Source organism: Plectropomus leopardus, chromosome 6 (assembly GCF_026936395.1).
Source record: "Plectropomus leopardus strain MGB_pleo_1.0 chromosome 6, ASM2693639v1, whole genome shotgun sequence".
Taxonomy (NCBI): domain Eukaryota; kingdom Metazoa; phylum Chordata; class Actinopteri; order Perciformes; family Serranidae; genus Plectropomus; species Plectropomus leopardus.
In genome coordinates this window covers 38,893,194-38,920,209 of record NC_142181.1, presented here as the reverse complement: position 1 = coordinate 38,920,209, position 27,016 = coordinate 38,893,194, and the positions used below count along the sequence as shown (strand labels likewise).

General features: G+C 39.1%; 1 protein-coding gene across 4 annotated transcripts in view; it reads right to left on the bottom strand.

The window, feature by feature from the left end:
• Positions 1 to 727: 727 nt before the first annotated feature.
• The window catches only part of sez6b (seizure related 6 homolog b), a 422,519-nt gene continuing 396,230 nt past the window's right edge, over positions 728 to 27,016 (bottom strand). Inside the window, exons 12-17 of one of the 4 annotated variants that reach the window (XM_088079418.1) lie at positions 18,151 to 18,342; positions 16,281 to 16,475; positions 12,331 to 12,366; positions 11,816 to 11,949; positions 8,327 to 8,420; positions 728 to 2,009 (exon numbers count right to left, since the gene is read on the bottom strand). In XM_088079418.1, the coding sequence (XP_087935544.1) occupies positions 8,376 to 8,420; positions 11,816 to 11,949; positions 12,331 to 12,366; positions 16,281 to 16,475; positions 18,151 to 18,342 (602 nt within the window). In that variant the 3' untranslated portion in view covers positions 728 to 2,009; positions 8,327 to 8,375. Of the gene's footprint in view, positions 2,010 to 8,325; positions 8,421 to 11,815; positions 11,950 to 12,330; positions 12,367 to 16,280; positions 16,476 to 18,150; positions 18,343 to 27,016 lie in introns of those variants that run through there. The other 3 variants (XM_088079416.1, XM_088079417.1, XM_088079419.1) reach the window with 3 other exon arrangements.

The following is a 27,016-nucleotide window of genomic DNA, read 5'->3' as shown; positions in this document are numbered from 1 at the left end:
TGTACCAGTGCTCTGTGGGAGCATGTGCAAGAGTCTGGGTTGACAGGAAAATCAAGTTCTATTTTGTGGAGTGTTTTTTTGTTGTTTTTGGAATCATTTTTTGGCGAATATTAAGCAAATGTAGCTGCGGTTTGCAAGTTAGCATCAAATATGAAGAAGGAAAAGACAAAAAAGTTAGCTCCTGGATGTATTAAACGGGCTGCTGACGAAGGACAGGAGAGGAGGAGGCCGTGCTAAACTCAGCAAGACGAGGTCACAGAGCTGTTTTATTCAAAACTAGATGGTATTTTATTTTAAGATTTAATTACAGTACTTGTGTATATGTACTTGAACATCCCATTATTTGTTTGAATCCTATTGTCATTTGAATAAACCGTTTTAATGGTTTAAAGTGTGTTACATTCTCTCCGTCTTTAAATATACACGTCTAGGGTCCTCCAGTTGAGAATAGCCAATTCAAATTGTTTGTCATAAAAAAAATAATTAATTTGATCAAAGCATAGCAAACATTTGCATTGTTAAAGATTTAAGTAACTTTATACTAAACATATTACAAACTTCTGAGATCAAGTGAAACTAAGTTCTCAATTTCACATATATTTATTTCTTGCAAGATTTGTAATTTAGATTATTATATAAAGCCTTTCAACTTTAAAAACTTAATGCATTTGTCTTTCAATCCGTCTTTTACTTCACAGGAAATAAAACATGAGGAAGGCTAACTTTCGCTGTGTGCTGATATCTTTTATGAGCATTCACTAACGGAGATCTTACTGCGCATGTGCTTACAGAGGTTTGTGTGTCTACAGCTCAGCAGTCTTGATGGTGGGCATGGTTTGTAGGCGGCCACAAACGGAATGTTGCTCCAGCTATGCCTCTGTTGCTGTGAGTCTGTCGATGCTAGCAAGCTAATGAATGGCTTCATTAGCAAAAACTGTCTTATGAGGCCACCTATGGCGTTCTTCTATGATTTACATGATTTTGCATCTTAAGAGCGCCTTATTGCTGTTTGTATTTATGCTCTTAAAAAGAAATAGAGAAAATATGAATCCCATAAACTACAAATCTATTCTTAGCAGATATTTTTCACATCTTGAAAAAGCTAATTGTCCTGTTTCACAACTGTATAACTTTTTCTTTGTTAGTTTTCTAAAATCACTACAAGCATCCTGTTAATGTCATCATAAATAGATAAACTTTTTTTTTCTTTTTTTAAGAAATAGGCCTAGTCACATCCCTAAAACCACAGATTGTTCTTCTTATGTTTTTCTGCTCGAATCCAAATTAAATAAGTTACAACATGTTTCATTCTTAGCTTTAGATGTTACTGCTTCCACTCTTTATGCTAAGCTAGGCTAACTAGGTCCAGCTCTATTCTTGACATACAGAGGCAAGAGTGAAATCAATGTTCTCATCTCACTCTCAGAAAAAAAAGATATTCCTTTAGGGGCCTTTTATTTAAGGCACATGTCTTATGTCAGAAGGTTGCATCAATTCAGAGAGCATTTTTGGGCACAGGTCGTCTATGATAAAAGCAGATGCTGTGTTTTTGCTGTGATTTTCAATAGTGTGATTTTCAATACACATCCCATAAATCCAAGCATTGCTCTTTCAGTGTTGGCAGGAGACATATAGTGTATAATATACATAACACAATGTAACATCTGTGGTTATTGTTTCCCTCTGCTTTCTGAGATGACACTGCGCTGAAAGTCCTCAGGATGAGAGCACAGGATTAAAAACTGTACAAACTGCTGCTGCTGGACTGTTACTGTTGAAGAGCTAGAAAAATAATCCGGTGGCCCAGCCTTTCTAGGGGTAGCGTGGTGTCCTCTTTTGGGTAAATAAAAGGAGGCTCATATTCAGTGAGAGTCAGAGTACAGGGTGGAGGCATCACCAAAGGTGTGAGTCTGACAGACGCTGAAAAGGCCAGCAGGCTCCTCATCTGTCCATACTGAAACACACACACACCGACATCTTCAGATCGAAACCTCGTATTCTCTTGTTTCCTGTGAAGACAGTGAACATAAGAGGTCACAGAGAGAGAGAGGCTTATACAGCAGAGGTTGTCAAACCTAACCTCGAAATAGATCAACATCAGACAACCAAACCTAATTTGTGTCCTAGTGTGTTTAATTTGACTGAAACTGAGCCATTACTCATTTTGCAGGACAGAGTCACTATCACTATTGAAAACATGATCTTATTCTTACTCGTTAGATTTTTCCACCTGCACAGTCCCTGAGTTACTGAAATCATGCAGCCTTTTGCATTATCTTATCTTGATACAGATAGAGAAAGGGTTAGCAGTAAGAAAATCGGCGGTTAGGTTCATGCACCAAAACTTTTTTGTTATGGTTAGAAAAACATTGCAGATGTCACTAAAAAACAATTGTCTTTGAGTGGCATATGTTTAAGGCGGCTGTTCATACCAAAACAAATGACCATGGTGGACAGGGACAGTCTTATGGGGGTGCGTGCCTGCAGGATGGCAGGCCCTGCAACTACTTCATGCAAAAACCATCACGCCAACTTAGCCGATCCTCTACCACAGCAGGAGCAGAGCAATAAGAAAATCTTGATCATTAGCCTAAAACAACGGGAGAATCCATCCACGACTCTGCAAAACTCATTCATCGTTTGCTTCTGCTTGACCATATTCCTGCTCTCTGTGCACTGCTGTTTCTCAAACTAGTCTGACAGCCAAGCTCACCTTGCCAAAACGGTGAGCCAACTTTTTGTCTACACAACACTGCTTGACAATGGCCATGTCAAACAATCCAAAAACGCTCCGCTGCTGCATCGTTAACGGGACTGCTTCCTAGCATAGTACTGTGTGTTTGGATTGCACAATCTCAAATGAACGTCTTCAGCTCCGGTGGTGGAATCAGGGAGCATGGGGCTGCGTACTCGATTGGCAGTGGCAAGGATTACCTTGCGGGACAACACGGCTCTCAGAGGCGCAGTTGACTCGCTTACCATGATTACCATTGGTATTGCTGCCATTCAGTCCTCTCTTGGGTTATCAACATCAAGGCTTGCCCTCTCTGGATCTGTCGAACAATTCTTTTGCCTGGCTATCAACTGGATGAACATTTGTGGCTCTGCATGGCCTCACCAGGGTGTTTGGGTTCGCATCCATGACCATCAGCAGTGGCGAGGACAACCAATGCAGTTGCCCAGCAGGGTGGCCCAGCTCCCCGAGACACTGGGGAAACACTCGCCATGCTTACCATCCGTACTGCCACCATCCAACCTACTCTTGGGTTATTTATATCAAGGCTTGCTTTCCTTAAATCCACCATACATTACCTATGCCCATGTATCATCTGGACTGTCATCTACATTGCTTGTCCCTCAGGTAACTCCAACAACAACAGATACAGCAGAGTGTAACTCTGTTGCATCTCCACCGCCAACAATAATTACGAATAAAATTTCCACCTAAATAGTGAGAAGAGGTATAAAAATAATCTACCCTGGGTGAAGGATGGAATATGGAAATTAATGAAAGTGAGAGATAATGCACTAAAGAAATCTCTACAAACTGGACTTACTAATAACTGCCAGAGTTTTACATCACTTCGGAATAAAGTTGTAAAACAGATCTGTAAAGCCAAAGCAGATTTCTTTATTGAGATGATAGATGGGGCAAATGGAAATGGAAAGTTGATATAGGAAAACTTAAACAAGCTATGAGCGACAAAATAAAGATATTTTTTCCAATGATGCACAGCTCCAGGTAAATGGCACACTAACTGACAATTCAGACATTATTGCCAATAGCCTTAACACATTTTTTATTAATTCAGTTGATGAACTAACAAAGCATTTTCAATGCCTAGACATTTCATGTATCCACTGGATGAAAGAAAAACCGGTATGTAGTTCAAGAGAAATATCTGTCCTAGAGGTTCTAAAAATAATTTCTTCTTTGAAAAGTTCCAAAGTCAGGGGTGCATTTGGTCTGGACAGTAATTTTGTAAAACTCCATAAAGAGGCTCTTGCAAGCCCCATTGCTCATCTGATAAATTTGTCCATAAAACAGGGTAAGGTACCATCAACTTGGAAGACTCCTAAGGTTACCCCAGTCTTTAAAGCTGGTGATAAGATGAAACCAGAGAACTATTGGCCAATAGGTATATTACCTAAAAGTTTATTAGACCAGGGTGGCTATGGTGGCTGTTTTTCTGGATTTGAAACAAGCTTTCAATACCATAAATTGATGATGATGCGCTTCTTTCGAAATTGTCTTATTTTATCTTTTCTAAAAGCACCCTCTGCAGGATGAAGTCATATCTCTCAGATAGAAAACAAGCTGTACAGATAGGAAATTCACAATTACCCTACCTCGCTTGCTCGGCTGGAGTTCCACAAGGCTCAATATTGTGACCTATTCTATTCAGTCTTAATGTCAATAACTTACCAAATGTTTGTCCAAAAGTGCGATTATATTCTGATGAGGCAGTATTGTATGCAAATGCCAAAACAAAGCAAGAATGTGCTGCAATTCTATCTGCAGCCATGTTACTAGTGTCCCAATGGCTCCAAAACTCCTGTCTACATCTCAACACACAAAAAAAAACTGTATGCATGTTTTTCTCTCGGCAGCCAGCAGAGGGCCAGCAACCATCTATTTTAATCAATGGAGAGAGAATAGATGTGGTGGAAGAGTTTACGTATCTTGGTGTAGTCTTAGATTCAACCTGTCAAATTTACGGCATATAAGACCTTTTCTCACTTTAGTTTCAGCTAATGCTTACATGCATGCAATGATATTTTCTCATATAACTTACTGTTATACTACCTGGTTAAATACAGCAGCAAGCACTTTAAAACAAATCAAGTCTCTCCTCAAGAAAACACTCAAAATTTTAGATGGAAAACCTTTACATTTTCATTACTGCAACAAACATCCTGAGGAAGTATAACATTTTAGATATTGATAGTTAAGGTACGTTATCAAGTTCCACTTTGCTCCAGGTGATAAGAGAGACCACGGCGTGGAGGTGTTGAGCCTGATCCCCGTGCCTGACGAAGCAGATGACCCTTTGTGATGTTACTGGGCTGGTATTTATTATTATTATAATTATTATTATTTATTTGTCTCCTTCCTTAGTGCCTTGTGGATTTCTGCCAGCTTGCGCACAGCCTGGTCATGGTGCCACCTATGATGGCCCTGCATCACAGCTGCCTTGCATCATAAGTAGCCCTGATCAGGAAGCTGAGACATGCTTGGGGTGTCATCCACATGTCAGCCCAGGTGGCTGCCCTGTTGAGCACTGCCTCCCAGGTCGTCCATCTGCCTTGCAGATGTTAGCTGACAGCTTTGATCTTGTATGTCTCCTCTTCCATTCTCACCAACTCGGAGATCACCAGATCTTTTCTCTCCTTTCTGCTGGCCTTGGCCCACATCTTGGGAGTAGGCCCCCATCCAAGACCGGCCCTGCCTTGTATCAGCAATTCCACAATCCCCTGGTGCTTCAGTCAGTTTGATGGCTTGGGCCACTGTTTGTACCACATCACACTTCCGTCCTGTGCGGACCGGGCCTTGCTGTTATTAACAGTCAGATCCGGTGATTCTCTCAGCTGGAATGCAAGTCTCACCTTCTCCTCTTTGGAGCCCAAGCTGATGGTTGCAAGTGGTAGTGAGAGGGTATTCCTGCCAAACAGTACTGCGGTGGAGAGGCACCGAGGGAGACCAAACCATTTGCGGATGTAATTGTTTGCTTTTGCATCCATGCTTAGCACTGTTAATGCAGTAAGATCACACAGCTTTAAGGGCCACATCAACTGCTAGTAGAGAGTATGCTGGTAGCGCCAGACCTTAAATTTCCCGGAAAGGAAGCTTTAGTCGATTTTGCTTGGACCGTCCATGAGCTGAGATGTCACAACAGCAGCCATATTCTTGTCAGACAGATCGGCCGTGTAGAGCCTTCCAAAGCTTCGGACTGGGTGCTCCACCAGGAGTGGGATTTTGTCACCACTGACCAGGAAGGTGATGTTATCATTCCTTAACCCCTTGCGGATTGAGAGACTGTGGGACTTGGCTGGTGTGATTTCCATCCAGGCCCAGGCAAGCAGTTCTTCAAGCCTTTTCAGGAGCCTGTTGGTACATGCAGCTGTCTGGAAGAGAGTGGTAATGTCATCCATGTAGCTTTGAATGGCTGGAAGTTGCTGTCCTGTCTTAGACTTAACTCCACAGACCATCTGTCTGCCTCCAATCAGGACAATCTCAAATGAGGCTGTGAAAAGGATAGGAGAGATGGAGTAGTCCATTGCTATCCCTTTCTCCAGCTGGTGCCAACCAGTGGAGATTTCGTGAGCTGTATAGCAGACATGAAAGTTGTTGAAATAGCTGCCTGGACACATGGTTGGATGTGGAAGAAGTCAAGGGCAAAGGTGATATGAACTGGTGGGGAACTGACCCATATGCGCTGGCAAGATCCAGCAAGATGTGGATGTTTGACCTGTTACGTCTGGCTGACCGGACTTCTACAATTCTACAATTCTACAATTTCATTTAGCAGACGCTTTTATCCAAAGCGACGTACAACACAAGCAAGAATTTAGACTTAAGGAAAAAAACCCTTAGTAAGTGCAAAAAGTGCTTCAGGTGTGATTGGTCACAGGTATTGCCGTCTAGTGGCAGAAGAAGTGCTGCACAGCCCCCCCCACCCCCCACCCCCATTTTATTTTATTTTATTTTATTTTTTTAAACCAAAGTAATAACCAGTAGCGATCTCAGCATCTGAGATTCAACAATCTCAGTATCACTACTTACGATGACAGTCAACATACAACATCGCACAACTTTGTCAGTGCTAGATAATCATTAAGTGCTGGGTTTTGGACCATCTGACTTAATCTACCCCAAAGGGCAAAGAGGAGAAGAGTCAGGTTAAGTGCCTAGGTGTTCTCGGAACAATTGAGTTTTCAATTGTCTCTTACTTGTTCACAAAATGGCAGAATGCTCTACGCAACCAGGAAACCCTGGAACCCCTGCCTTATGGCAGATGGTATCGATGTAGTTGTTTGCCAGCAGGTAGCTGGTCATGCGTTTGGCAATCACAGCGATCTTCCCCTCCACATTCAAGAGGGCGATGCCTCTGAACTGGCTGATGTTATGGGAATCCTTCTTTTTGGGGATGAAGGTGGTGACAGCTTGACTCCATGGTGGAATGGTTTGAGTTTTGATTTGATCAGCCTCTACAATAGCTTCAGCTGGTTGGGGCAGCTTTTATATACCCTGTAGGGAATGCCGTTGGGCCCGCGTGCTGACAGAACGCTTGCCCGCTCAACCACCTGCTTGATCTTAGCCCATTTGGGGGGCGAGGTGTCAAATGGGGTGAATGGCTCAGGTAGCCGGGAGTATGTGCTGGGTGATTCAAGCAGGATCCCCCTTTGACTGTCACTTATCTGACTCTTGATGTGATCCTCCAGCTCCTGCTCTGTGGTTCTCAGTGTCCCTGACTTGGTCCCGCAGAAAGCTTGCCCTGGCTTTTTCTTTCCAGGATCTACGCCTCCTGATTCTTTCCGCTGTGTGAGTTGAGCAAGCCTTGATTTAATTTGCTCCAACAGACTCTGCCAGCCCTCCTTCTACTGCTCCTTGGCTTTCCCCTAGGACTTGCATAAGAGGCATCGTTCTTTCACTAGCTAGAGGATTTCGCGCTAGCCCCTACCATTCTGTCTTGAAATAGACCTCCTCTTGGGCATCTCTCCAAACCTTTGACTACCTTCCTCATAGAGGATCTATCCTAAATTTGTGAAATGTCCTAAAATTCAAGAAATATCCTAAAATTTTAGAAATGTCCTGAAATTCTAGAAATGCTCTAGAATCCTAGAAATGTCCTTAATACTGGAAACGTGTATACAGCTGTTGCAACAGGCCCCTGGCCTCCTGTCATTTTGCAAAAATTGCACCCCAGCAAAGCAAATTAAGTATCCCTGGTCTACATTTTTCAGATATTTGACACCCCTCTACTTGACAGGGCTACAAACATCACAGAAGAATGCAGGACCCTAAACTCTAACCTAAAAATCAAATAATCCCCTCTAGAAATTGTACTTTAGTGGTGACATTCCCTTACAAATTTGCAATAACTAATTTTTGTCCCAAAGCTCCCTTGGCAGGTCCACTGATGTTGGGCATTGAGAGAGAGAAGAAATTAAGTACACAGGGAAACACAGGAAATGCACTTCAAGCCTGATGCTCCAGAATAATGCAGCAGACAAGGCACTGCACCAGACCCAGATGAACATACCCATCACACAAATGCACATATACAAAAACACACAAACCAAAGACTAACATATGTTGACTCACTGTTGTCTCGTAAACTGAGTTGTCAAACGTAGATTTTCTGGTGATGTTTTCATATGGTAAGCTGGAGGACAGGGACAGTGGCTTCCTCGGAACCCTGAGCACACATGGAGAATACACTCATGACAAAGATGCAAAAATATGTTTAACATTATCACCCTGGAGTGATGGGAGCAATGTTCATGTAGTAATAGACCTCTTTAATACAGAAGGACAAATCATTTGACAATCCATTTTGAACTAGTTTTGCTGCATACAGTATATTCTGGTTGGGTCACACTTTGGTCTTCTATTTTTTGCTATTGTGTGCTGAAATCCTTGATCCCAGTCCTTTGATAGTTATTTTAAAAATGCAGCTGACAATATATGTATTTTTCTATCTTTGAGTTTATCAGGTCATACGGAAGCTGTCCAGACCTCCTCTTCGTCCAAGAGATCGGAAATTATTGTTACTAACAGATCAAATGCACCATGCAGGAGACATTCAGTAAAGCTTGGTGTCTATTCTGAATATCTTCATCTCTGAAAGGGCTGGAGTGGCTGGAATGTGTATAAGAAGCCTGCCATGGATAAGAAAACATTTCAGAAGAAATTGCAGAACAGGGCCACGTGGCTAGAGCTTCTCCTTGAAGCTGCATTAATTGAGTTTTTTTTACATTTTGAGGGAAATGAGCACTACAACAAGCTTTGGTAGCCTTGCTGCTAAGTTTTTTTTGGCTAAGATGTTATCAGACAGTTGCCTATTTACTGGAGCGCACATAGAGCATCACTCGTATTTTTTTTTTTTTTTTTTTTGTGTTGTGCTTCTGTGAGCTTTTCCAATATCCATTCTCCTTTTTGCCCCTTAAGTTCCAAAGGATGACTTTTTATTTATTTTTTTATAATCTTGTGTGCACAAGATAATTATCTTGCAGGAACAAGTTACAAGATCATTATTTTGTGCCCTCAGGCTAATCAACTTATCTTGTGCGCATAAAACAGTTGTTCCCACAAAATAATTCACTGGTTCCCATAAAATAATAACTTGTGCGCACAAGACAAAAAAAATGTCACATTTCAGGACTTAAGTGGCTCAGTAGGTTTGAGCAAAATATCTGTCAACATATCAACTTAATGCTCCCTCATGCTCTCTAACTAAGCGCTGCTAACTGTCTGTTGCTTGGTGCTGTGACAGATGGCACATAGTACCATACAATGACAGTGCAATGCTACCATTTATGAAGGTAGACGAGGGTAGAAGGTAGATTTATTAAGCATTTTTTAAACAAAGTTTAAAACAGGGGTCAGCAACCTTGTTATATGAAGTGCCATTTTAAAAAAAATCCTGTCAGTAAGTGTGCCACATCAACCTTAAAGTTAAGATTAAGTTTAATTATGACACTGCATCACAATTTAAATTAACGCATCTGCAATTTTATTTCATGCATAAAGGCAATGTGCACAGAAACATTTAAAACAAATTTCTCCCCGAATCACAACATTGCAATTATATGTAAGAGATATATCCAAGAAATGTGTATAAGACGCCAGCCATGGACCTTGTTTATCAGCATAAAAAACCTCCACAAATATTTGCAATGGTTGTACTCCCTTTTACACCGTTTTCCATTTCAACATACTGTTTTTAACAACAACACTTCATTCACACTTAATTTACTAAGTGGGACCAGCAAATGTCAAAAATGTGAATCAAAGTTAACAAATAAAAATATGAGCAGAACAATTCAAGAATGTTCTTGCTATTCTTATGAAAACATCCACATGAGATGACAGCACTTGTGCAAAGTCGTGTGTAACAAAAAAACAGATGCCTACCTGTAAATGTGATCCCTGGCCCTGCTCTCCTTTGCTAAGCTCTATTATCTGGGGGTTGTAATTAGTCACTTTAGTTTGCACACAAGCAGTGGGTAGTTGTCAGACGGCTGCGGGAGGGGCTGAGCACGCTCTTCATGTGAGACAATATCTTCTCACAGAAGTATGTTGATCCAAAGACTGTCAGAAGAGCCAATGCAATGTTCGTGAGACAGCTAAAGTTCTCTGGCAGAGATGTAATGCAGGTGAGGATGCAAGTTCCGTGATCGTGCATGGCTGTGGTTTCCAGTTGTTTCCGCAGCTTGGCAAACTTTGTCACCCACATTGTTGAGCTTTTCAGCTGCATTACCATGTCCTGTGTATCCACAGTCCATCAGAGAAAAATCAACTTCATGTCCATTAAAGCTTTCGGGTATGATCAAGAAAAAGGACATGGGTCCATACCTCTGAAATTCCCCAAATCGTGCTGTGAACTCCAACTCAGCCTGCTGACGGGCTTGCATATTTCAGTGGTGCTGATGCTGTGCTGAGTGGACAGGTCCTTCAAGTGTGTGAAGTAGTGGAAAGTGGAGCTTTCAATGTCGCTTGAAAAAAATGCCAGCTTTCCAACAAAAGCTACTCTTGTCATACAAGAGATTGAGCTTGTTAAGGCAGCCAGTAATGTCCGTGAGAAACATCAGTTTCATAACCCACCTCTCGTCCTCAAGATCTGAATAGTCTTGGCCTTTTTCAGCCAGGAAGGCCATTATGGCATCAAAGCAGCCGACAAAGCGCTCCCAAACTTTGCCGTGGCTCAGCCACTGAACAGCTGTGTGGAGAGGAATATCTTTGAATGAGCAGTCCATTTGTCCAAGCAGGGACTGGAACTGTCAGTGTGTCAGAGCAGATCACTTAACTATGAAGTTAACAACCTTCACCACTGTGGCCATGACCACATCAAGATCTGAATTTGACATCTTTGCACATAAGTTTTCTTGGTGAAGAATTTGAAGTTTCATGATGGAGTGACCGACTTGATGGATTCAGCCTTTTCTGTTTCATCCTTGAAAGATTTGCCGAGTTTGGTCTCAATATGGCGCCTAACACTCGACGTTTGGCAAACTAAATTTTCAAGACATGAAATACACACCACACGGTCCTTCTGAAACACAAATCCCCATTCTTCTGTCTACGAGGGCTGGAAAGCCCAATCATTTAGTTTAGCTTTCTTTGCTAGTGGGCCTGCCCTCAGTCTCCCGAGGCTGCTCTGGCAACGTAGTTTTTTTCCCCCACCTGCCCTTGTTTGAGGAAGGCAAAGATATTAGCCAATCAGATGCAAAGTAGGGCGGGTCTGGTGAGGAAAAACGTCAATCAAATTATTGTTTTTGCCTGCCAAATCACCTCCACTGAGGGCACAGTACAATTTCCAGAAAAATTATCTTGTACTCGTGTGCTATTGGTTAAGCTGCTGCATGCCAATGGTAGCACACGTGCCTAGGGTTGCCGACCCCTGGTTTAAAAAAATGAAATTGGCAATATAAACATTTATATGCATCTTATGTTTTTTTTTTGTAAGTACATTTTAATTGGTTTGTTTTTCTTCTATTTTTGTCATTTAATCTATGTTTTCCATAGTTATTTGACAGTTGCTTGTGTCATCGTTATTCAATTTTAGTATCATATCTCACAAGAACATCACACCTTTTCAGTGGTTATTTGAACTGACTTTGAGAAGTAGAGGTAGATCCCAATGATGAGGATGAGGAGGAGGATGATGAGAATAAAGACAGCAAATGCTGCTTGGGTCCCCTCCATTCGTAGGTCTGCAGTTGATACTATTAGAGAAAGAAAGGAGACATATAAATACAGTATTTTCTGTAGCGTGTTCTCATTCCTTAAGTTTAAAACAGACTCTTCCACCGTTTGTGCAGGTCATGTTTATAACTCTCAGCAGAAGATGAGCAGAACTTATTAAAAACCATAATGACCAAAATAAATAAAAAATAAACATATACATGAAATAAATTTTTTTTAAAAAACAGAACTTTTTATAATAAATAAAAAACACAAATATGTGCAAAATAAGTGAAGGTTGGTTTATGTAATTGCTGAAAACTTATATTACTAATATTGCCAGCAGAATTATCTGTTAGAAACTTCTGTATTCATGTGTAGTCAAGGTTTGCAAGTGAAGTTAACTTCTTAGCATAACTTACCATCTAATCCGTGCTCATCGTACTCTGCTGGGTGGGCTGAGGAAAATACAGAAACAATGTAAAACATTCATGTATTACAAAAACATGAAGAGAAATTAATTAAGTATTTACTAGCCCAATTTGTTCTTACTAATTCTGTCTGACCTTTTTTTCAACAGATGAAAATTCAACAAACTTCAGTAAACTGAATGATCATGAGTTCTAGGTATGCATGTATTGAGACATGTTGAGTATAGGAAAATAATTTTTGTTAGCACACAATATTTTTCAGTGATATTATTAATGTGCAAAAATTCTTTACTAATTTCTGTGATTTTTGCATCTGCTTTTATTTACATAACTGCACAGTGATAAGTGGTATGTTTAGCTTATACAGTTTGGGTTATTCACCTAGTTTTATGAACCTTCATTATATTCAAATTGGATGACATATTTGGAGCAATCTTAGCTAGTTGACTAGCTTGATGACTGCCAGCTAAGCTACACAGCCAAGGCATTATAATCATTAAAGCTGGTGTTGGCAGAAATCCTTTAAGGGAAAACAAAATTAAGTCAGTAACACAAGCCTCTAAAACATATAGAACTTTGAGTTGATTTTAAGATCAATTTTATAGCTAATAGCTAATGGCTAATAGTCAGCCAATATTAGCTGTAGTGTGTTTGAAATCTTGAGAACTCGCTGAAAACATTTAAATTTACATTTGTTTAAAGTTATATTTAGCATTTTAAAGGGTTTACTGTTAATTAATGGTTATACTACCTTGGCTGTGGAGTTGGAATCATCAAGCTGAGATGTTAAGAGAGACATTGCAAGTTGGTGTCCATCATAGACTGGACAAGATGGACAACATGACAATTCCCCCAAACTATAGCTATATAATCTGGATCTCCCCATGGTGTCTGTCTGCAGTATAGGTCATAAAGCCTGCCAAAAGCCGGCCAAACTAAAAACAGATTACACATCAAATTAATTTTTACCAAAGATGGTATCTGTCATTAAAGGTAGCTCTCGCGATGTGATCTCCTGATGTTTGTTCAAGTGATCATTTTTATGATCAGTTGGATTTAGTTATTCAATTCTACAAAAAGGGGATTTTCCGCCATGATTGACAGCTGTGACAGCCAATTCATGCAATCGCATTCAATAGGCTGCTCGTGATTGGTCAGGCTCTGGCTCCTATTGACCACCATCACAAGATGGCAGCGGCTGCATCCGGGATATTTTAGTGGGGTTAAGTGGGGGCACTTTGCCACTCTTTATATACAGTCTGTGGTGTCCAAACATACGGCAGGGACATTGACAAGCTGGAAAATTAGCAAAACAGATTATCATTGTGTGCTTATTTGAAAATTAACAAAAAAAAAAACATTTTATTTTCTTACAGTGTCCAATCAGACACTCAGGAATGAGTCATAAATATAAAACCAAAAGTGTCAGTACATCTGGAATGCACTGCAGCTGGGCTGTAAATCCACAGAGACACCTTGACTGAAAACACATTAAAATGCACATCTTCCTCATTGGGACCCGGACAGGTATCTCAGTCAATGCAGAGGTTATGTTTGCTTCGATCAGGGTCCAGACTCAAGCTAAAGGCCACTCTTTTGTTATTTCAGTCTCCAGACTGGAGCAAACTTTTTCAAAGGGTCAGGACAACAAAATCCAGAGCCATTTAAAAAAAACCCACTTTTCTCCTCTGCAGCTTTTCACTGTGACTGATGTGTTTTTCCTGCTTTTTTTGAAAGGTGCTCGCTCTTCTTAGTTCAGCTTCTTTCTTGTTTTGTTAAATTGTCTTTCAAACTGTCAGAGTGTTCTGCTGGAGTCCCTAAATAATAGTAATAGAGTGTACAAGTTAATGTCTTGTTCCAGACAAATTATTTGAAATATGATTTTCTTTTGTTTATTATTTTAAGCTTTTCCAGGTTTACAACCTTTGACTTTCCAAAGTATTTAAACCTTTTAACCCTGACAAAATTGGTGCAATTTCTTCCAAAAATAAATAAATAAATAAATAAATAAATAAATAAAAGCTAAGGGAAAAAAACTAAGGGAAAAACTAAATTGATCATAATTACATATTTGAAATTGTTATAGAATAACTATAATTAAGCACTGTTTCCAAGTCATATTGCCTCATTTTTTTTGTTTTTTTAACTTCCTTTTAATTTTCTTTTTTTTCCTTTTATTTAATTTATAGAATTATTTATTTATTTATTTTTACCAATGTCCATTTAATATTCCTGTTCTTTTTTTTAAAAAACTTGTTCTTTTTAGTAATTTCTTTCCCCCTTCCTCATTACCTTCTTTCCATGATTTTGATAGAAATAAAGCCAACCTGCTCAGTATAGATATACAAGGTTAAAAATTTTAATATGTCATAAAAACATAAATGACAACAAAAGAACATGAAAGAATAAATAAATTCAGTTAAAAATGCACAATAAAGAGTGCAAGACTTCTGTAACAAAAGGCAGCAAAAAGGAGGGACATTACATGAGTTTATTTTTGCTCATTGCAAAAATTAAAAAGATGAGCAACCTCCACGTATTTCTTCTTTAATAAAAGAATCTGCTTGATATCAGGCAAAAATAATATTAAACTTAAAATCTGTGCTGTGGTATCACAGTTCAGGAAACCTGCCAGGAAGTGCAAGGAGGCCAGGAGAACTTCTGTGCTCAGTCAGTAGCCTCTGCAGCAGTTAATACCGGCAGCTCTGAGAGGATGACCCCTCATAAAAAGATGAAATAAAATAAATGGGCCGCTGTAAAAAGTTGACACCAAAAAGTGCGCAGGGCAAGGGGACAGCTAAGGACAAAGACACTGCCGACAGTCGCTAAGATGAAATGTTCATTCTGAATGCATTCAGCCAAGACCAGAGACTTGGACTGCCCCCAGGCCCAGAACTGCAGGACCCCAGATCTAGAGAGGTAAATGTGGCTGTGCATGTAACAGATCACACATAAATTCTGCTCAAATTCAAAAGAATATGAGGAAGAGTTGACAATGCTTATTGTACCACCCTACAACTTACTAATACAGTAAGTTGTAGGGTGGTCCGAAGTGTCATGTATAAACATACTTTTTATGGTGCATACAATACTATTATACAGTCCTGGACAAGAGGACTGTATAATAGTTTCACCTGTTACACCATGTGGCTATCATGTGATCCATCTATGGCTTTTAAAAATGGCACCTTTTCATATCAAACTAAGTCTGAAGATGAGAGTAAGCTTAAAACACCTGTGGAAGTGTCAATAAATTGCACACGAGGGAGCTACAGTGTGAAGTGATAGAAACAGAAAGCAGATGCATAAATGGTTGGATTTTTTTTTTTTTAACATAGGGAAAATAAGGAAATGACCCCAAAATTGCAAGAATAAGCAAAAGGTGACAAGCAAACTACCCAAAAAATTGTTTTCAAAAAGAGGGGAGGATTATCAGAAATTGATCCAAAAACGTAAGGAAAATATCTAGAAAAATATATTTCTTGTAATAATAATTCTATATTTAAAATTATGTTGCAGAAAAACATCTGATAAATACATACGTTTTTTTTAATAACTTTTTTAAACCAATTTTTGCTGATTTTAGGGTCAAGTTTCTCATTGTCTTGTCCTCCTAAGTTTATAAGGTGCTTATAAAATTATAAATATAATGGCCTTGTTTTGCTTCCATAGACACTTTAATTTCATAATGTGACTTGACATGGCTTCTAGGAAACACTCTTCAAACAATGAAATGACTGAGTTGGCTCGAACACCAGATTTAACCAGCTGAGTGGACCTATAGCAGGTATTGAATTATTAATTTTTTTTTTTCTTTTTCATGACCTTAAATGAGATTATGTGTTTAAAGAAGCAGATATTTAAGGACCCCAATAGGACACTTTATAACTGAAGCTGACCTGACATAAGTGTAGTAAAGCCATCAGGCTGTATTTTCTTACCTTTGCAGACAGGTGGCAGCCCACTCCACTGAGATGGGTGTCCAGGGACACAGTGGAGAACAGGTTCACCCAGCAGCTGGTGGCCAGGCAGACAGGAGTAGTGGAGGGTCTCCCCTGCCTGGAAGTGGAGCTTGTTGGAACTGGGGATCCCATAGCTGGGTGTTCCTGGGTGACTGCAGGACTCATAAACCTCTGCTGGGGTCAAAGGAGAGAAACAGTTCAGATTGACAAGACTGTGTCGGAAATGTGCATTGGAGCCTGATCTGATGAAGCTTTTAATATTTCTTCACAATATTGTTGATGTTATCATAGTGGAAGATGGTACAGACAGCCATCAAATTATGTACAAATATTCACAGTCCACAGAAAATTCCTCTATCTTTCTATCTTTTTAATAGCATCACTATCAAGCTAATCATTTTCACTTCCACACAAGACATGTCAAAATCTAACAGGCAGGTTGTTATGAAATGTGCTGATCCTCAGAGAACACATATGGGCTCAGGTAAGACTTTCACACTTGTAAATAGGTGATAAAAAATGTAGAGAAATTTGAAATACTATTTTGTATCTGTGTGTCCACTTAAACCCTTTGAAACCTGTGAGTGAATTGGCTGGATTGGAGAGGAAATGACCCAAAATATTCAAGAAATCAGTAAAAAGAAAATTACCCGAGAAAAAAAAAACATACAACACAAATAAAGAGCCCACAATTAAAAAAAACCACAGCTTACTATTCTTGCTCACTTAATATGACTATGCAAGTTTTGGGCTTCAAACTAAGACAGTGATCAGCCATGTGTACCTGAGTCTTTCAATAACAATTACAAAAGTAGGTAGGTTGAAGGAAAATTGCATTTGGACTTAAAATATGTCTGTGATATCTGAGAGACAGGTCCAGTGTCACATCAACATGTTGGCCTCTGTCCTGAAGCTGGAGAGAATTTCTTGAGGTACACTTTTACATTTTTTTTTTTTTGATATAGTAATTGACTTTTGCTCATGAGCTCCATCTCATGCATAACAATGACCTGGCTTGTCTTCTCCAAAGTAATTTCCGTTGTCCGGCTAAATTAATTATTAGTCAGTGCCATCGAACAATATGTCTTCAGAGAATAGTGTTCTCAGTGTATAGAACATTCATGCAAATGAAGTTAATGTCTTCACTGCTGTTTAAGGGGGAAATTATATTTTAATCAGACTGGTGCACTTTAAACCCGCCAGCTTTGTCAGATACAAAGCAGTGGAAGGAGGTCAAGTCACTGAAGGAGGTCAAGGCACTGAGGTCAGCTGGTGTACATTAAAATCATAAAAAGACTGAAAACATTTCCATCACAACGAATAATTAAAAAAATCAGCTTCTAGAAACTGTCAGGAAAAATGGTAAAATGTTATATTTTGAATAAAAAATCTGAGTATTTAATACATGCATACAGATGTAGCCAGGGCAATGTGTAGAGGTAGTATTCTAGTCCATTCATTAATTGAAGTCAAGTTAATCAAAGCTCATTTTTGTGCTAGTACTCAAAATCTATATACTTGCAGGAAAAAAAAAAAGTTAGTTTTGTGGGGACTTTGGTTCCCTCTGAGCCTCTGGGTGGGGCCCTATCTGGTCCTATTATTGCTTTTGAGCCCCCCCAAAGTCCAAGAAAAGACTTTTTAAAATCTTGTGCAGACAACATGTCATTGTGCAGCAGTTATAAAAAACACTTTTGTCTCAGCATCATTGTGTAGCCTCACTGTTGATATAACTTGCACAAATGGAGGTAATCTGACAAATGGTGCATACTTTCCAGTACCGTTACAATTACAATTCAGTTTGTAGTGGAAGTACGTAGGCCTTGAGAAACACTTAAACTCTTATACGTACGCAGACATTTGGGCAGCTTCTGGTTCCACTTGGGGCCTGAGGACCCTCGATTGTAGCAGGTGAGCAGGCTGTTTCCAGATAGAGTGTAGCCCTTGTTGCAGATGTATTGGATGGTTGAAGCCACGTTAAAATGGGGACCTGACAGCACCCGCCTGCTGTGCTCCACCTTTCCAGGGTCAGGGCAGGACAGTACTGGATGGATAAACAAAAAAGATGGTTGGTTATTGTCAACTTTGAATTATCTAGACACAGGGATATTACTTTAAAAGGGGGCCTATTATGCTTTTCCGTACTTTGTGTGTTAAATAGTGTGTTACAGTGAGGGATGTTCATATTAAACATAGTCACATTTTTAATTAATGATGAAAATGCATGTAGTAATCTATGTGAGCAAAACCCTCAGGTTTCTTACCATTCAGAAAATTTTCTTTTTTCTGATAGTCTTTTTTTTTTTTTTTTTTTTAAATCTGGCTACAGTATGATGTCAGTGTGCTGGGTTTCTTTATATGATCAACAGCTCCAAGAGCGCTACTGTTGGTGTTAACATAAAGTAGCCTAAGGACTTAATTTGTGCTGCCAGAACAGGATCTGACACCTTCGATACTGTGACCAGAGTCTATTTAATTGGATCCAGCACCTCCTTTGTCACTATGAAAATATGTCAATTCATTTTTGTCTAATATTTAATTTTACCTGTCTTGTTGGTTTTTATTTACCACTGAAACAGCACAAAAATTGCCTACTTTAGATGCATTTTAAATCTATTTTGAGAGAGAGAGAGCGAGAGCGAGAGAGAGTGAGAGAGAGAGGGCACTTTGGGTTTTACAGCGTGTGGCGTTTGGGAATTTTGTTCACGGCACGTGAGCTGATATGATTTGAAACTGCAGTTTGAATTAAGATAGCCTGCTCTCAGTGGTGAGGAGGAAACTGGTGACATGGCTAAAGGACAATAAAGTTTTTTGGACTTCCTCAAACTAGCCAACCTGTTCTACATAAAAAATTCGTTCCTAATTCCTAAATTTCGCCCATAGTAAAAACCTGGCTGTAGGGACAAGACAAAGAATTTAGGAGAGAAAGCAAATGCTATAAACTGTTACCAGCTGTTTCCATGCATCTCATCTTGCTGATTTTAAGTGAACAGAATACTCTGATGAATAAATATTGCTGTGTTTGTGAAGTTGGTGCTGTTTAAGTTTGTCTAGTTGTAACAGCCGGCACCCATGCAGTCAATATGTTGCACACACTGGGGATTTTGGTGCATTCAATGACTTTTTCTTCTCCCTCTGAGCTGCTGTAACATCCCCCTCTCCTTGTTCTGAGATATTGTACTTCACACATCAAGCACTGGGCAGACTACACTGCTACATGAAACTACACGCTAAGGTCAGGAAAACATGTAGGTTGCCTGTGCTGTAAATCTTTCCCTGATTTTGGATCATTTTCCTGCTCAAACATATCCGGTTGTGTCTGAAGCTTTTATCGGTAATATTTTACTGTATTTTATTGTATTTTACTGTACAAAAGTGCACAGTAAGTATATTCCCAAGTGAATATAGCTATATTCTGAAACAGTCATTCACTGACTGCTGTGACTGTGCAGCATGGATGTTTAAAAGGAGCTAGATCCAACTTTGTAGGTGATACCTCATGAAAGTTGCTCAGGGGAACACGAAACAAAAAATGTCTGACGTCTTAAGTGTAAAATTACCCAGATGTTACACATCATTTGACCTCCAGAGCAAGCACACTAGAGACTTTCAAGCAGCTAACTTCTGCCAGCTGAGCCGACTACTTCCAGTTGTGACATCAAGTGAAGATTCAAAAGAGGCAAAGCCAGTCATTAATTTTGACTGTTCAGCAAAAACATGCTTAGTCTGATTCTTCCAATTGTGGAGAACATTCCTTGAACCTGCCAAAGTCTGCCAGTGCCAGTCCAAACTTTTGTTTGGACATAATTGCTTGTAGAAGACACCTATATGAAACTGGGGGGTTGGCTGTCCTACACCACAACATTTTGAGCGTCAAACCCGTAACATCCTGCATTCTGATGATTTTTTTATGCACCAAGTTATGGTGTAAATGTCTTTTTTGACACCATGATGTTCTCTGTTTTTATTAAGAGGGACAGGGGCACACGTTCAAAGTATTCAGGGGCATTTATCCCCTACATACCCCTTGAAATCTATACCTATCCTCTCAAATTTGATTGAAATTTAACTTGTGTATATTAATTATGATAAAACCTGTCCACAGTTTTGAAGTATGTAAATTTGCCCACTGCATTTCCAAATGACCACCTGCCATCAGCCACTGTGTTTATCCACTGTGTTTGCTTTGAGATCTCATTCACAGATTTTACTTCAATTCCCACAGTTGCCATACAGAGTTTTTGTCACCATATTATAAAATCTGAAACTGACTGGGCACTGCTTGGCAAATTAAAATTAAAAAAAGGTAGTTCTCAGTTTTACCACAAACACAAGAACACAAACCCTATGCTCTTTTACCCTTCAAAACCTAAGCAAATTGGCCTGATTTCTTTAAAGATATTCAGGAGGCATTGAGCCACTTTACAAGAAATGACCCCCCAAAAAAGCCAACCACCCCCAAAAAAAAGATTACAAGAAAATTTTCTGAAAATTAGCAAAAAAAAAAAGTGCTACACATTACATAACATAATTTTGAATAAATAATTCTGATAATTATAAGTGTAACTTTTTAGACATTTTCATCTCATTTTCTATTATTTCTTTTCTTGCTTTCCACCTTTAAATAATTCCTTGCTATTTGAGAGACATCTCTTAACATGTTGCCTTGCCTTTTTCTGTGTTTTTGAAACAGGTTCTAAAGGGTTGAGCAGCTCCTAATTTAAAGATATCTCCAGATTTCTCTCCTATCTGTTAAGCTAAAATCATCTTTGGAAGGATCGTAAAATGTCTGTTCAATATTTTCCCTGTATTCATATTCAACTGTGATGTTTAATTTTTTTTCTCCTGTTTAAATTAATAGGTTATTCCAGATTGAAAAATGTATTTTCTTATATTTACAGACACATAACAGATTATGAGCTTTTATCCTCATTTGTCTGGAATGCTCCAAAGTCAGATTGGTGTGGGTGCTTGGCACGTTTTCATGTGACAGTGCCTCTGTTGACCCACAGGGGGCAGCAAGCTCATATTCTATCTGTGTCAGTGCATTATTCCATCATTCCAATGCTTCGCCAACACTCTACCAAAAGTATCTATTTAATTGACTAAACTGATTTTAAAATCATTGCAGGAATGTTCTATGGCATAATCTTTAATATATAATTAAACTGAAGTGCAACTATCATTTTAACTATTGAAGGCTGAGAAAATGGGCTTTAATTATTTCAAGAACATAAGAAGGCAGCAATGAGCAACTTAAAAAGACATGGCAAAAAAAACAAGAAATTAATCAAAAGTTTCAAGAAATTTGCCTTAAAATAAATGAGCAAAAAATCAATCAATCAATAAATCAAAAACAAAAACAAACAAGAAAATGAGTTTAAGAAAGTGCAAAAAAAAGAAATAGAAAAAAATAATTTCAAAAAATCCCTTTTTTCTGTAACAAAATTTAACATATCAAATTTAAGATTTATAAATATAGTTTTCCAGACGTTTCCCCCAGTTTTATGATAATATTTAATAATCCTGTCCAGCTAATTTTCAGCTCATTGTCTTCACTGCTATTACATTTTTTTTTTTTGTTGGTTTTGCAATTTGTGGGACTTTTCTTGCCCAGTTGCTGATTGCATTATCCCCAATGTATTTAAAAGAAATCAAACCAGTTTTCTCATGTTTCTAATTTTAAAGGGTTAATAATGCTCACCTTTCCCCATAAGCTCAAATATGTTAGTATCCATCTATCAACAATTTTTCTAATCTTTTACAGTGATGATAACATAATAATTTGCATTATGGTGAGACCCTTCCAAAGTTTTCCCGAGGTAACACTCTATCTATCCATCTATATTGCAGTGAACTAATTATTTTCAAATGTGAATCAGCTCAGATGGCACAAATTAAATTTATTACTTAATATCCTTGAATTTGTGTTAAATTACCTGAAGAGGCAGGGTCAGCCATATAAAACAACTCATTTTCTCTTCCTCCAGTTCTACCCTGAGTCCTTGTGTTGGATCAAATAGCCACTCTAAAAGTGACAGTCTGTGATGTCTGTGGCTCTGCATGCATCACTATAATCCAATAAAAGAAACTGCCTCTAAATCCAAGCAGCCAGTAGCTCCTCATATCCTTACTACTTTTTTGCTATATTTTTCTTCTTTTTCAACACCATGGCCCCTTCTGCTGAAGCACGACTTTACAATAGAGAAGCACTTATCAACACTGGGAAACGTTGTGTGGATTGCAGCAGACCATGAGAGGTTTCCCACCAACAGCATAGGCCCAGCGGCCAGTCAGACCAGAGGGGAGAGACAAAACCGAAAGCGCCGGAGGAAGAGAGGGAGGAGCAACAGGATGAGCCTGACCCTACTTGGACTGAGAGCTGTTCCTCTAAAAAGCCTTCTTCTGGCTAATATCCAGTTGAAGCATAAAGTGGATGAGATGTTATTGAGGCTCACTCAGCAATGGGAGATCAGAGATAACCCCTAACATCCCGGATCAAGCTGTTGCACTGGATGGGTGAACCTTGTTCAGAACTGACAAGAATCCCACTCTACCCAATCAAAGGCCGTCTCCACATCTTGGAGGAAGGCAGCGATCAGTCATTCTCCTACTTAACACAAGTGAAGAAATTTTCTGAGATTATCACAAGGGGTCTTCCACCCTCAATACTGTATTTTAGTACTTACCATTGTCTAATAATTGTTACTTGTAGCCACACTGGCTGCAGTTCAGCTAAAGGAAAAGACTCACTTTTAATCCACAAGCACCTTCAACAGCATATAAATGAAAGTAGGATGTCCCTATAGGACGCTATAAATCTGCTAGTTTATTTCAATGATTTTTTGATTGATTTTTTGTGCAAAAATTTGTCATAAGTAGCGAAAAAAATGTTTTGTGATTTCACAATAACCTTGACCTTTAACCTTCAACCGCCAGATTTTATCAGTTCATTCTTGTGTCCAAGTGGATGTTTTTGCCAAATTTAAGGAAACTCCCTCAAGGCTCAGATGAAAAGGTCACAGTGACCTTGACCTTTTAAACATAAAAATCTAACCAGTTAATTGTTAAGTCCAAGTGGACATTTGTGTCACATTTGAAGAAATTTTCTCGAGGCCCTCTTCAGATATAATATTCAGGAAAATAAGACTGATAAAATACCACAGTGACCTTGACCTTTGACCACCAAATTCTCATCATTTCATCGCTGAGTCCAAGTTAACATTTGAGCTGAGTTTGAAGAAATTCCGCAAAGGTGTTCTTGAGATATCACATTCATGAGAATGAGACTGATGTAAGGTCACACTGACCTTGACCTTTGCTCTATGATCACCAAGACTGAATCAGGTCACCACAGAGTCCAAGTGGACATTTGTGCTAAATTTTAAAGAAATTCCCTCAAGGTGTATGTACGGACGACCTACACTCATAATGTCTCTGGATGATATTATCACCAGTGTGGGGAATAGAAAAATAACCCTAACCCCATCTTCTCCAACCTTTAGTTTTCTTTGTAACATACTGAAAAATCAGACTTTTAGGAGCCAGAAAACACTCACTCTTTGGTTGTTCTTAGCGCAGCCTGAAGACACATGCAACATGTGAGAAGGGCTCCAAAAGGCAGAAAACAAAATACTGAACTTGTGATTTAAATTTTTGATTAAGTGCATAAAGTTCAAAAGCTGCTCCATATTATTAAAATGGTCTGCTGTAAAAACAAAATCCCCCTTAACAGATAAAGTGACTATAGATAACATTTGGATCTTCTAACAGTAGCTTTGCTTTCATTTGAAGTAAGTTCAGAGCATTAAAAGGCCCATAATTCAGTTCTGTCTGAGTATGAGAGGTCTGTATTTGGTAAGAAAATATCAGACAGTCCAGCTCTGTCTGTGTGAGCCAGGTTACATGAGCCCACAGAGACAGGATTAAAAATTGAGTTGTGTCTGTCCTGGTATGCAGTCAGGCCTGTTGTGGTTCCAGCAGGAGGGGGACCAGCTAGGCCACAAACACACGGTGGAAGTCAGCCATACTGGAGCCAGGGGCCCTGTCTGCTGCCAGTAGCGCTGGTCACTGGCAGAAAGGCATCGCTGCTGCTTGTTTTGTGTGAGTGTGTATGAGAGTGAAGTTAAATTGGAGTGGGATTTCATTTTTTAGGTTACAATCACTTGTGTGAACCAGTGGTATTCAACTTTTATCTTAAGTATTTCAATTAGGCTGTTTTATTTACTCACGTTTTATGATCCAGAGGGCATATGGTTTTTACCTGAGGTGATGACGCTTACCCCCTGTCATGTCAAGGAAACTATGTTAAGTTGTTTTTTGTCTTGTGTCTATGTTGTCTTGTGATTTCCTCTCGTTTCAGGTCACCTACTTCCTCTCTTTGTGTGTTTTCCCGCCAGTGTGACTGTCAGCCCCGCCCTGATCGTCTCCACCTGTTTCCCCTTACCTTGTGTATATATAGTCCGCGTCTCCCTTTGTCCTGTGCCAGTCCGTCTTGTCTCGCCTGCCAGTGAACCAGTGCCATATTCATGCCCAAGTCAAGTTTTGTTGTTGCTCACTCATTCATATTGTTCAGGTTTGGAACCTATTTTTATTTGATACTTTGTTGAACTCTTGTTTTCTTGATACCTTGTCAGAGTGATTTTTTTTGTTGATACTTTGTTTCTTCTTCTGAGAGATTTTTGTTGTTACTTTTTCCTCTTCGAGTGATTTTGATTTTTCCATCTGCCTTGTGTAAAGACTTTACTGCTGCCTTAAAAAATAAAGTTTATTTTGACATTTTTTGAAATCTGGTGTCATGCATTTGGATTCAGTTCCAGTTCAGTCTTTTTTTTATCTTTACATTCTTTTACTGAAAGTCCTCCTGAATCTGGCAGCCCTCAAGCGCTACAGTGCGGTGGGACTGGGAGTACTTCATTTGTCAATTTAACCCTCTCACATATTCCTACGAGTGTTACCTGTGCTCCTCCCTCCCAGATAGGTTGCATATTATTGACAGTGGATGTTTCCAAATGGCTGCTCAAAGGCGAGGAGTCACTTCTTATTTTAAATCATTTTATATTTTCTACTGCTTCTGCGGTCAAAACCACATAACCACCACAGCAGCCATGAAAGTTATAAATTATATTCTTGAAGCCTTAGATTGTATGAAATGTTGTCTTTCCCTATTTATTGATTTCTCTAAGGCCTTTGAGACTGTCGATCACAGCATCTTACTGGATCACCTTAAAGCTGGTTTTCAGACCATACTGTTGGATGGTTTTCCAACTGTCTTTCTGGTAGAACCCAGGCTGTTCACTTAGAGGGTGTAACCTCTGAGGCACTACAAATTCAGAAGGGGGTACTTCAAGGTTCAGTTGTAGGACTGCCACTCTTTAGTTTATATATTAACTGTCTCAGACATAATATCCTAAATTCTTCTTTTCATTTTTATGCTGATGACACGGTCATTTACTGCTGTGCACCTACGCCTGCACAAGCTTTTGCAAATCTTCAGCATGCATTTGATATAGTTCAAGATCAGCTCGGTCAGCTGCAGCTTGTTCTAAATGCAGACAAAACTAAACTCATGTCAATGACAAAAAGAGTCGTGTCTGAGAGAATTGTTACAAATGTGGGTCAAGAAATTGAGTTAGTATCTTCTTTTAAATATTCAGGGTTTTTACTTGATGCCAGTTTGTCTTTCAGGGAGCACATTCAGTATGTAACTGAAAAGCTGAAAGCTTTGCTGGGATTCTTCTACAGGAATATGTCCTGTTTTTCCTTTTATGTCAAAAAGAGGCTGGTGGAGTCCTGCTTTTTACCTGTTCTTGATTATGATGATGTTTTGTACATGAATGCCTCTGCTCAGAGTCTTCATATGTTGGACAGTGTATATCATGGTGCTCTGAGATTTATCTCTGTGGATTTCTGACTCACCATTGTACTTTATATTCTAAAGTCAAGTGCACTGCTTTAAGTTCTTGTCGGCTTGCACATTGGTAAATCTTCATTTATAAATCCATTCTGGGAAGAACTCCGGACTACCTTTCCTCTTCCTTAATCTTGAAGGATGGAATGCGTACCCTTCGTTCTTTGGACTTTGTGCAGTTTGTTATTCCCAAAGTCTGGACTGAGTTGAGAAAGAAAGCTTTCAGGTTTTCTGCTCCTTTTGCTTGGAACAATCTAGAGACTGATTTTAAACTGCAAAACCTAGTGACTTTGAACATTTTTCAATCCTTAGTGAAAAGACTTGAAGCCAGACTGTCTGTGTGCAACTGTTTTATCTGATGATTGAAGACTGTCTTGTATTTTTAATTTGTACTGTATGACTTTGTTTTTGTTGCTATAACTGTGTGTTGCTGCCACTCTTGGCCAGGTCTCCCTTGAAAAAGAGATCTCTGATCTCAGTGAGATTAACTTGGTTAAATAAAGACTAACTTAAAAAAAAGAAAAAAAAACTAGACTTATAGATTTGAAGCATTTTTCACTGCATTTTGCCATCACCATTTTCCATCACACTGATTCTAGAGCTGAACAGTGGTGATAGATTTTTTTTTCTTAAATGTGGCCAGACTGGGGCATACAGGATATTCTGTGTACATAGTGTAAACTCTTCTGTAGTAGCCAGCATTGCAGTTTCCTGTTAGGTGACGGAGAACATTTTTCTTATGCTGCATTCAGATGCCTTTTACAAGTATTTACATTTTTGAATTCTCAGCAAATTGGTGCAATTTCTT